A 12,707-nucleotide genomic window follows, 5' to 3' on the forward strand; every position below is an offset into this window, starting at 1 on the left:
GTCATATAGGGAGGGTTTGAATTCCACTTCAAGGGCGCGAGTGAAAACAACCCATGTTTTGAAAGAGGAATAACGTTCGAGCATTTGGAAACTTGACACAATATCTTTCTCCATGTGAATGGAAGCAATACTAGGTTTGATATTTCTAACCTGAAACGGCGGTGTGGGAAAATGGAGTTATGGTCTGGAGGACAACATAGTAGAAGAAGATTTAATGGCAGTGTTGCTTTTTTCTAGACATTCCATTCTTTCAAGGTTGATAGCTCGACTCTTATTTTACTCGATGTTTCATCATATTGAAGACTCATTTTAGATCAAATTGAAGTTCTTTGAGGTGGGTGTTTTCAGCCATTGCAAATCAAGGTGAAAACACCAAAATATAATGGTACTAGCTCAATGCAATAGTAAAACAGAGAAATTATGAATAATGACTCAATTTATTGATGATAATACTCAAAGAAAGGTACACTCATAATACATTTTTGTGGAATTAAAAGGAAGTACAAATGGAATAAATATCTAGTAAAAGAGTCTCTGACAAAAAAAGACACCAATTAAGGAAGAAAGGTACTAGAATCTTCAATCATTTCCTGCATTTTCTCTAATCATTTACCTTTCTTATATTCTAATTTCTAATGTGATAATTGATAAGAACTAAATGATTAATCAATTAAGTTTGCAAATCTTGTCAAACTAATCTATCGCCGTTTAATTATTATTTTTTCTTGTCCATCAAATAGTAAAATACTACAAATGAGTTGTTCCTTCCATAATAGTAAGACACTCTGTAGAACTTATTTCCCTCCAAGCTTATTGATTTCTTATAAATTTGTACAAGGCTAGAAAACTGATTAATAGTAGCATATCATTATACATAGGTCAAACTACAACAAAAATATACAGGGATATTCTTTTCTATTTGTTTCTACTTTTTGTCCATTCATAACTTACTTAGAATTTTCACACTTCCCACTATAATAATCTAATTCTCCTTTTGAACCTAACTCCACATCCTTAGCTTTCTCTTGAAGATCAACACTTCCCTTATAATGATATCTTTGAGCAACAAACAAAAAATAAACCAAGTTCAAAACTCCAATTCCAGCCAAAAGGTAGTAAAAATAATCCAATCTTCCAGCATTAATATCATTTGTCAACCAATCTGGATGATGTTCTGTTCCAGTCACATGATGAACTGAAGTAACCAATATAGTGCTAACATAATTAGCCAAAGCAAAAGAACAAGAGAACAAAGCATTAGCAATACTTCTCATATGATCAGGAAATTGTCTATTGAAAAACTCAATTAACCCAATTATATTGAATGCCTCACAAAATCCCAAAAGAATCAATTGTGGAAAAAGCCACATAACTGACATAGGTGCAATCCCTTGTGGATTTGGATTAGAATTTGCAACATCTCTTCTAATTTTTTCAACCAAACCAGCAACAATCATTGATAGAATAGAAAACACCATTCCAATTCCAATTCTTTGAAGGAGAGTGATGCCACCTTCATGTTTTGTGATTTTTCTTAGGGATGGTACACATACCCTGTCATAGAATGGGACCCACAAACCAATGATAATTAATGATATGACTCCTAGTGATCCAGCTGGAATTTGGAAATTTGGTCCTAAGTGTCTGTCCATTTTTAAGGCTTGTGACACAATAAATGTTCCTTGTTGTGCCATTGCTGTGAAACCAAGAATTCCAGCTGCCCAAATTGGAAATGTTCTTGCTAAACATTTTACTTCTTCTACTTGTTGGATGCTCACAAGATTCCATTGATTTACTATGCTTCCATCTGGATTTAATTCACCCTCCATTATTAGAGCTGCTTTATCCAAGAACCTAAAAAAATTAAATAGTTAAGGTGATGTACTTAGATCTTAGAACATTTATATATAGTGACTTAAATATGTTTAAATAAAATTTTAATTTTTTTTTGTAAAAGAAAATTATAATTTACAATAAATTTTGAATATTTTAATTCTAAGCATGGTCATTAATACATGGGCATTTTATTGGTTGATATGTGAATTATGACAATTTTTATTCATGGTCTTTAAAAAAAATAATCTTATTTTGGTTTCTCATTTCAAAAAAATGTGTTAATTTTGGATCCTGTAGCTATAAAGAAATTTTGAGACTATTATATCTTGGGATATATATGTCAGCAAGCAATATGTAGTGTTATATGGTCTTACGTTGTTGAATGGAGAAAAAATGATAAATAATTATTCTAAGATACATGGCTACAGAGATAGAGTTAGCTACAAAATAAAAGTTGAACAATATTGATACATTTATAAGGTTCACAATATAAGCCACAAATAATTACTCTTTTGCTTTTTTCTAAATGTCCGTTTCATATTATTTTATTTATTCGTCGTTTTCAAAGATTAATACAACATCAATTATAACTTTTTTAATAATATTTTTAACAAAAGAGAAAAATAGATAAAGCGACATAATCAATAATTAATTGTATTATAAAATACAAATAAATAATTTCATAAAAATAATAGTATTTATTAGTTTTTATAGGATGGATACACCTAAAAGGAAAGAAAGAGTTAATAACTAAATGTAAAATAATATGTTTTAAAATAATTAACTTATTTGAAAAAAAACTCTCAAAATAATTAATTATTTTAATTTCTAATGTACTTTTTTTTTTAATTGTACATTTTAATTAATACTACTAGTATAATTTTTAATACAATATTTTTTACTATGTATTTCTGACATTAATAATAAATCAATATGACTATCTATCGGTCTATTTATATAATTTTTTAATATATATAAAATAATCAAATAATAAATTATTTTAATATGAATAAAATACTATTATATCACATTTTGAAGCACTAAGGTAAGATATATATCAAATTTCACACATTGCAATTATTTTATAAAATTAATAGCAATAAAGAACACCAAATCCAAAAGGTGAATTAAAGTGCTAGAAGCAATCGATGTAGATTTCTTATAGGTTATTGTTGGTGGTTGTAGCACTAGCAACTCCAATTATTAGCTAATAATATTAATAAAACAACACATGTGCCCATAAATAATAAACCAAGCTTCTTACAACATTAAATACTTGTAAAAGACATAGTAGACGTGTTACCTGAATTGATTGGTTGAAGGAAGCTTTGACAAAATAGCTTTTCCATTTAATGGAGGATCATAAAAAACTCCATCAACCACTTCCTTCTCATTTGAAAGTTTAACTTTTCTCTTTCTAAAAGAAGCCACTAACACTTGTGCAATACTAGAAAAAATGCTTCCTTCCGGCTTCACATGTACATAAATCTTTGTTCCTATAAAGAACAAGATTATGGAAAAAAACATGCACAAAGTTGGTATTGCAAAACCAAATTTCCAACTAATGGAATCTTGGATATAAACAACCACCGTTTGTGTGATCAACAATACTATTGTAAATGTTGTATAGTACCAATTAAAAAAACTATTGATTCCTTTTTTTCCTTCATTTGTAGTTGGATCAAATTGGTCAACCCCAAATGGTATGCTACATGGCCTTATACCGGATGTGCCTATGCTTAAGAATATAAGGCCAGTGAACAAAAAGCCCACATTTGATGTGCTAGCTTTAACACATTGATTCAATGTTTGTTGATGAGGAGTACAAGGTGGAGGGTGCAATTGTGGTAACCATGCTGTTAAAGTTACCAATACCATGCCCTGTTACAACATTTTTCAATAGAAAATAAAAACAATTAGATATTTATAACGATTTAAAGAATATATGTACGATAATTGTACACTAATTTTATATTAATATCTAATAGTTTTTTTTTTATAATAAATTATCTTATTTTTGTAATTAAGGGAATTCTAAAATTGACGGTATGATATGAAAAAGTAAAATATTTTATTAAATGTTAATGTAAAATTAATTTATATTAATTTTGTATGTTTATTATATTTATTTGTAAAAAAAATGTATTTATATTTTGTGTAAAAAATTGCAAATATAATGAAGAGAAACAAGACAAAGGTACCTAGTGGCATTAAAATGAAAAGGACAAGTCAATGATGTCACGTTAGAAACGGATCTATGACAAGATTTATCATTTATGAGCTTAAAAGAAAGTTGGTTAACAGTAGTCAATCTTAGCTGGGCTGGATTGTGAGTACTCCACTTATTGAATTTCTTTATTTTCCCTCGTTTTAATTTTTGCAGAATTTGTGGATATTGTTTCTTTCCATGATACTATTATTAACTAAATAATTAAACTCAATGAATTTTAAGGATAAATTATTCGAACACTTAATATATTGTTTCTTCTCAAACACTTAATATATTATAAGTCAAAAAATGGCAGACTGTTAACAGATACAAATTGAACATTTTCTTTTTGGTACAAATTTGAAATGATTGGGACTCCCGGAAAATACCATAGCAGTATAAATATAAAATAATATTTGTAACTGACTATAGTAAAACGACTTAATTAAGAAAACATTAATATTTTATATTGGATTGTTTTTTGATAAAAACTATATATTGGTTTTTTTAATCACTTAAAAATATTTCTTTTACATTTTTAAATAATAATTTTTTTTTTCTTTTATGATTTATATATTCAATACGTGTGTTTTAAAAAAGCATTTTTTTTTAATTGAGGAAAGCAAAAAAAATTATTAATGATATTGACACTAATACCTTAACATTACAAAGGCTTAAAATATAAATATCTTGCCACCGAGCTAACAATGTAAGTATATACGTGAAGATATTTTAGAAACTATATAATAGTGTAATAATAATAAAAAACTCATATAACTAAGGTACCTTAATTACAAAAACAACCATACACACAACACAAAAGCTCTATAGTTAAGGTGGCTTCTTGAGTTATGAGAAGTGGCAACTTTTCTATCTTCTTTGACTCTCGAGAGTTAATTAACATTGTTTTTATAAAGTATAAATATAAGTAAAAAAAAAAAAAAGAAAATCTAAAGAAGGTAAAGAAGAGGTATAATAAATTCGTACCAATAAGGAGAAAAATGAAGCAAAAGCTATAGTCTTGAAGCGACCGGCGTAGGTATCAGAAATGAAGGCACCAAGTAAAGGTGCAAAGTTACTAATACCACTCCATATGTTTAGAATGTTTGAAGCACTAACTTGGTCCAAATGAAATTCTCTTGTCAAATACACCATAAAGTTAGCAAGCAATCCAAATACTGCTAACCTCTCAAATGATTCATTTCCTGTATAATCAACAAAGTTAAAAAAAAAATTAATAAAGTTAATGTAATTGAACTTTCTTTATGAAGAAATGACATAACTATGCAAGGGAACAAAAAATAGAATCATAAGTAGTAAGATTAAATATGGTGCAAAATTCAAAGTGTTGTTCTTAAGTGTCCTTATTTTGGAAGTTTTTCTTCTTTTTAAAATTTAAAGTAATATTAACTATTATTTTGTCATAAATATCTTTAACTATTTATTGCATTGAAAAAAAATATAAAATGATATAATAAATAGTTAAAAATATAAGTTTAAAATTATGCACTGTGTAAAATCTTTTACACTAACAACCAGCCATACACTCTTAATTGAGTGATTATTTATTGATGACAATTATAATTTTTTAATGAGATAATAAAATCAATGGATAATTTTATTTACACTAACAAGACACTGTCTATTTTCTCTAAAAATGTTATTAAAAAATATATATTTATAAAAAAATTAATAAAATATATTAATTTTTTTAATATGCATAAATAACTTTAAAACAATAATTAAAAAAGTAGGAAGAAATAATATACCTAAAATAAAAGGCATGGCCTTCCATCCTCCAGGCTTCTTTTTGCTAAGTTTTTCATTGTTTGTTTCCTTTTGTGATGTTGAAGAAGGAAATCCAGAGAGGTTTGTTCTGTTATCCTCTGTTTTCAACATTTTTCTCAAAACTATAATCAAAATTGCTCTCTCCTCTATGACTTAAAAGTGTAAAAGGCCTATCTTATGCATAAGGCTTTTTTGGTGGTTTGAGGTAAGGACCAAAGACACTAATTTATAATAGAACAAACAAATGATTGAATGGTTGAGGATTGATCATAGTTTTGATCAAAATGTTTTATTGATTTTTGAATAGTAGAATACATCCAAATGAAGTTAGAGTTTTTAACGTGTGCTACGTTTAGACTACCGACTCATGCACATGAGACATATATGAAGATTGCGTGTTCTTTTTGCTATGGTCAGTGGAAACGAGGGGACCATGTACTATATATATTTAATCAATTTCAATTCATATAGTATGTGCATGATAAATATAAAGGTACTGTGTATCTTTTATAGTATCCACTTGTAGCATGTCTAGATTTATGCGTATAGGTTCTAGCATGGATTATATACTAACACCAATGGACCCAACTCATCACTTGAATTCAATTGGTAAAAAGTTAACTTTATTATATTTTCGGGTAAATTTATAACAAACAATAATATGTTAATTTAGTCACTAAATTAACACTATTTCACCAATATAATTTTTAATTTATTAAAACTATATCAAAGTTCTTAAATTATTTCTTCATCTATTAAGTTAGTCTTTCTATTAGAAGGTTAATCTCTAAATTAACTATGAAAATACTTTAAAATAATGTTTAAATTATTATAAAATACAATACATTACTCCTTCAAGGTTCAATTTTATCATTAAACATCTCATCTCTTTTCTCCTCTAATTCCTAACCTATCTTATAGAAAAACAATATTTGTATTGACTTTTTATACTTATTCTAAATTGTCATGTTAAAAAAACAATAGTTACATAAAGATTTTAATATTTAAATTTAATTTAAGTTTGCAATTTTTAGTTCATTAATGCTTGTAATTTTTGATTTACAATAATTAAATATCGACAATGAATATTACACCTTCATCCCAAACAAAGTAACACTAACAAGACAAACTGTTAAAAACATAAATAAAAAACCAATAAACAAGTAAACTAGGAAAATAGTAAACTAGTAAAAGAAATTAGTAAACCAAAAAAACCAATTAAATCAGTAAATAGTAAAACCATATTCTTACTTTCATAGTTTTATAAATTGTATAAAAAATTCTTATATAACAAAACTTACATCTTTCGTCAAATTTGGGCAAAATAATATTATAGTTTTTGTTTAAAATTGTGGAAAACGTTTTGTTTAATTTCTCATCTTTTTTTAGTATTGTAAATTACTTTAAGATTAATCAACTAATTTGTATATTAACCTATCAAATAAAAAATTTGTAAATTGATTCTCTAGATCAATTACTCCATTATTTATTTGCCTCTTTTTTAAACTCAAACTCTGTAATTTGCATTTATTTTCTTCGTGCATAATAGTGTATACTTTAAAAAATATTTATAAAAATTTTTGCAACCAACTCAAAGTGAAATCGTTAAAGCAATCATTTTAGACCTCCATAAATAACAAAAATTTTAATTATTCAAAAAACATCCAAAAAAACATTTACTTAACAAAAAAGGTTCATGTTGGGCTGTCCTAAAAAAACTAGTTGTGTCTATTCATCCTCTCTAATGCAGGGCCATACCAACTAATAAAGTCTTTATTTGTCATAGATCCTCCACATGCACCATTAATGTATTTGTTGTCATCATAAAAAGCCATGGTGTCGGCAACTCAATAAGTCTTGAAATTTCCCCCACACTTCATGCATTGACTCATTCTCATATTGAGTGAAAATGAAAATGTTAGCTCTAAGCTTTCCTAGAGGAAATTATTTGCTATGAAATTTGGTTGTCATTTCATTTGCTCCCAAGTTGTAATGGAGCCTCGTTCCAAAACCACCACATCATTGCCTTGAACACCATTATGCTTTATGGTGTTGACGATTCTAAAAAAATTCTTCAGATTCATGTTGGGGTCTTCAAAAGGTAAACCTCTAAACTACACCTCTATTATAGCTAGTAATAAAAAATCTTCATTATTAGATTGATTAAAATCATTAGGTTATTTAGATAGATAAGTGTCAATAATAAACTGACTTGGAAAAAAACTTTCTCACTTGATATTAAACTAATAATGAAAGAAAGTTAAGTGATATTAATGAATCAAATATTTATACTTCATAATTTATCGATCACTTACTCTAATGCTATCAATATTCATCATGGCCAATAAAATATTAATTAGTCTTTCTCTTAATCCATTGCCTTCAATATCGTGTAAGTAAGATAATAGTAACAAAAAGATTTAAGACGTGGCAAATTTGTTGATTTATCTGCTCATTGAATTAAAGGAATCAAGTTAGGGTCAAAACCACACTCAAAACCAAAATTATTAAAAACGACATGTTGGTTAATCACGGTACGATTACTTAATTGCTATGTTTGTTCCTATATATAAGATTATGTTGGCTAAATCACAATAATTAAGAAAGTTGTTTATAGTATTAAATTTGTTGGAAATTTATGTTATTTTATTAGTTTACTCTTAAAAGGGAGAATTGTTTTATGTTTTTATTGTAATATTTGTTAAAGATTACATAAAAAAAATTAACATAATTAATGTAAATTAATTAATACAGTTGAAAAATTTAAAATAATTTTATAAAAAAGGACAAAAACACATCTCAAGTGGTCATAAATTTAGGGACCCAACGTGATAATTAATCAACTAACTAAAGGTTTATCACACCTTATAATAATAAAACCACAAAGGTAAACTTAACCCATATGCGGAAAATATAGATAGTCACCTAAATAATAAATATAGGATCCACCAAATCTCGAAGGGAGAATTTAATTACATATAGTGTTAGTAAACAAAGTACAAAATATATCAATACTCAATCTCATTGAAGTAGTAAACAAATTAAAACCCAAAAATTAGTTGATAATTCACTTTCAAGTCTTCATAGAACAACTGGAGCATTGGCATGAAGTGATGTACGACCGTGCCAACCCAAAGAGAGTTGATTACACTTTATATAAGACCTTGAATATGTAAGGTCTTATATATATATATATATATATATATATATATATATATTTTATATAAGACCTTGAATATGTAAGGTCTTATATATATATATATATATATATATATATATATATATATATTCAAGGCCTTGCATTCTTGGAAGTTTGTAACGTTTTCAGATTTCTTCTTCCAAAATAGTATTATACCAAACGTATACAATTTGAAGATGTATATGAAAATAGTCAAATGAGTCACTCATGGAGTCATAGTTAGACAGTGTGAGCATTTTTTTTTTGTAGAATTAATGTTATTTTGTTTTCACATGCGCTATAACACATTTTTTTTTTTATATAAAACGATTTAACGTCTGATACTCTTATGATGAAGTTAATTAATTTCGTTAAAAATTTATGGCATATATTTTCTTGGAACCTTAAGTGATATTTTCATTCTAACTAGAAAAATAAAAACTTGGTGCCTGCGATTTCTGATCATGCTGCAGTGATAAAAAAAAAACTTAATGACTAGTAAATATTATTTCTTCCATCCACAAATAATCAACTTAGTTAATTATTTCACATGAGTAAAAAAAAATTAAAAAGAAATAATAGTATTTTTTACTAAGTTAACCTTATTAAGTAATGACGTGTTTATCATTATTTTAAATACAAAATATATCAAGATGTATATTGAATTGAGAGTTGTTCTTGTAGTATTTATTAGAGAGTTACAATTGGAAAATTTTAATTAATAGGATTTTAAAAATTAAAATGGTCAATTATTTTAGAATGTTGAAATATTTTTTAGGTATCAATTGAAAAATTAAACACTAAATTTGATATAATTATATTAGTTTGAGAAACATGCATGAAAAGTTTAAATTTAATAATAATAAATAATATTTCTTCCGTCTTAAAATAATTCTAACATTTGTAATAATAATTTATTCAAAAAAAGACCGTTACTTTTACTTTTTAAAATAAATTTAATTTCTTTTTTTTAATTTTATTCTCTCAATTTATACTATATACATCACTCCCAATTTATTATTCTCCCGCTTAAAATAACATTTATTCTTAAATTGGATATCATGTCTGTTTGAATCTAAAACATAATAGTTATATGCAAATTTATTTATTATTCCATCTAAAAAAAATAGAGTATAGTTTATTTTGAAAAGGCAACTAAGTAAATTCATAAAATGTCTAATGACATAAGAAGTGAATAGAAAGATGAGGTGGGAGAAGAATTCCCACATGGCACAAGAACTACCAAAGTATAAGACCAGTCACCAAAGGTTCACTATATATATATTGATTCAAAACATGATTGCTCCCCAGACAACAAATCAAACTACAGTAATCAGCAATCATTCTTCCAATCAGCAATCAGCAATCACCAAAAAATAGCAGTGTGTTGGTTGCTTCATATTAATTGAGTTTGAATAAATATGTTGAAATCAATGGTTGGATGGATATATATACATTCATTCATCACTCAACAATTGCAGTCAATTTTCTACATCAAGGAGCGTAAGCAGCAACTTATTTGACACGGCAAGTCATGAAAAATACATTATCTCCCACGTTCAAGGGACCATAGCTATAACTTCAGGAAATAAATACCAATGGTTAAACACCTCACAAAAACCATTATTTTAATTATAAAATCCTAATCGTACTTAGGGCCAAAATCCTTGAAAACAACTTAGGGTTGAGGCCCTCACAACATATCTAAGGCTACCGTCCTCCGTAATTTAAAATTTTAAAATATTTTTTAGAGTTTAAATTCTCATAAATTCATGTCAGAATATTTATAACAATATGATTTTCGCTATATTCGCTCATTATATAATTTCTCAAAACTAAGACTTTCATTAAACTCACGTTATACATTATTTTTTAAGGATAAGGCCCTCGGAAATGATCCCACAAATAAAAGAAATTTATTTTATTTTAAATTTATATTAATATAATTATATTATTTAATTTTATTTATTAAAAATAATAATTAAAATGTAATCATATAAATTTATTTTGATAAAAGTTTAATTATATATTTATTATAAATATGATTTAATAATTATAAAATACTATATTAAACTATTTATGTAATTAAATAAATTATTGTAAATTTATATAAAACTGAATAAAACTTGTTGTGTTAATATAGAAAACAGTGACTTTATTTAATTTGAATAATGCACAATAATACTTTGTTTGACGGTGGGGTTGTTGATTGTGTAAGTTTATTAACGCAAATAAAGTTACACTTTTTGGGGTTGGTTTAGTTTGAGGAAACAAAAGAATTTTAATTTTAAATACTCGATTGGTGTGTTAATCATTCGAAATATCTAATTTTTTCATTGTAATAACTTAAATTATGTGATGAGTTGGAATACCATTAATTGTACTGCCTTTCTAATATAATTTGATTATAAGAAAAAATATGTTTTTCTTTTAGCTTTTTTTTTCTTAACTTTTAGCTTTTTATTTCGATAGGATGTTATTATTCTTTTTTTAAAAAATAAAATGAAACATGTGCACACAATTTTGAAAGATATAAGATGAAAAAGAATGATCTATTTGTGCAAACAAATCAAAATAAACAATCTTTTTAATTTATAATATAATATTAAATAATTTTTTTCTTGATTTTGTCCTCTAATAAACATTATATACATTCATTTCAATTCAATATTTTTTATTTTAGATTAATAATAATCATGAACTCACTCGTATTTGATAAAAATATATTTATTTATTTATTTATACACCTTTTTTAGTAAAAATTATTAATTGAGTGACTGATTGTAGGATGGAGGGAGTATATGATTACACATCTCATCATTTATTCATCTTCTATTTACTCCAACTTCTATCTACTTGGTTAGGACAAAAGATGAGTTAAGATTTTCTCAATTTTTTATTTCTTTCAATTTCTTCTATTACAGTAGTTTTTAGTCATATAAATGATATCAATGTCACATTCTCAAAATATGTAATATTAATTAAACATTTATAAAACTATATTACAAATAATGTCTATTTGTTTAAAAAAATAAGAGGATCTCTACTCACAAAAGATATCCAAGACCATTTATTTCATGGTTTCAAATGGAGGATAAGAAATTAGTAGAATAATTATCTACTAGGCACTACAAGACAAAAATAACACGCAAGTACAAAAGTTAGGCGATACTATTGCAAGTTCCCAAGCTGCTGTAACGAACAATTTAGAGATGACACAAACAGAAAGTTTTGAATCAGTTCACTCCTCACAAAAAGCAAGAGAACATTCTACCTGTAAAAAGAATGTTTTGCTTAGTTTATAATGTGAAGATCGATGATGTTTCTATTTAATGCATCATAAATATTAAAAAGAAAAATATTCTACTAATGACTTATAATTTTCTTTAAAAATATGAAATATAGTACTATTCACACATTGATTATGAGATATAATAAAACTCATTCTTTTAAATAATTTAATATAATTGAGACATCTATTTCTAACAGATCAAACAACAAAGTTAATAATTTACAATTTCAAATCAGATTCAATTTATAGAAATCATCACTTATTTTTGTAAATTGTTTCAATAGCAATCATAACTCCTATAAAACGTAATTTCATCATGTAGTGTACTTATAATTCTTAAATTTACGACAAAATAATTAAAAAAAAATAACATAACAGTTCATGAATATTTCTTCACAAAGATT

At 26.0% G+C, this 12,707-nt stretch overlaps 1 protein-coding gene and 1 long non-coding RNA gene across 2 annotated transcripts; one reads left to right on the plus strand and one right to left on the minus strand.

The window, feature by feature from the left end:
- Positions 1 to 788: 788 nt before the first annotated feature.
- On the minus strand, positions 789 to 6,183 carry LOC101492266 (protein NRT1/ PTR FAMILY 2.13-like). The gene is made up of 4 exons (XM_004489911.4): positions 5,815 to 6,183; positions 5,033 to 5,250; positions 3,140 to 3,717; positions 789 to 1,854 (listed from the first exon to the last, which is right to left on the minus strand). Exons 1-4 carry the CDS (start codon positions 5,942 to 5,944, stop codon positions 948 to 950), a joined length of 1,833 nt encoding a protein of 610 aa, XP_004489968.1. The 5' UTR covers positions 5,945 to 6,183; the 3' UTR covers positions 789 to 947.
- Positions 6,184 to 7,542: 1,359 nt separating this feature from the next.
- LOC140919265 (uncharacterized) lies at positions 7,543 to 12,023 on the plus strand. Its single transcript, XR_012161865.1, has 2 exons — positions 7,543 to 7,934; positions 11,799 to 12,023. It is a non-coding gene; the product is annotated as an uncharacterized lncRNA (long non-coding RNA).
- Positions 12,024 to 12,707: the final 684 nt, after the last annotated feature.

This window comes from Cicer arietinum, chromosome 2, assembly GCF_000331145.2.
Source record: "Cicer arietinum cultivar CDC Frontier isolate Library 1 chromosome 2, Cicar.CDCFrontier_v2.0, whole genome shotgun sequence".
Classification (NCBI taxonomy): domain Eukaryota; kingdom Viridiplantae; phylum Streptophyta; class Magnoliopsida; order Fabales; family Fabaceae; genus Cicer; species Cicer arietinum.

What these genes read in the sequence shown, in the direction of transcription:
- LOC101492266 (XM_004489911.4), bottom strand. Translation starts at nt 5,944, where the DNA reads ATGTTGAAAACAGAGGATAACAGAACAAACCTCTCTGGATTTCCTTCT. An exon ending in CTTCATTTTTCTCCTTATTG is followed by an intron (nt 3,718 to 5,032) that starts GTACGAATTTAT and finishes ATGTTGTAACAG; the next exon opens with GGCATGGTATTGGTAACTTT. An exon ending in CCTTCAACCAATCAATTCAG is followed by an intron (nt 1,855 to 3,139) that starts GTAACACGTCTA and finishes TAATTTTTTTAG; the next exon opens with GTTCTTGGATAAAGCAGCTC.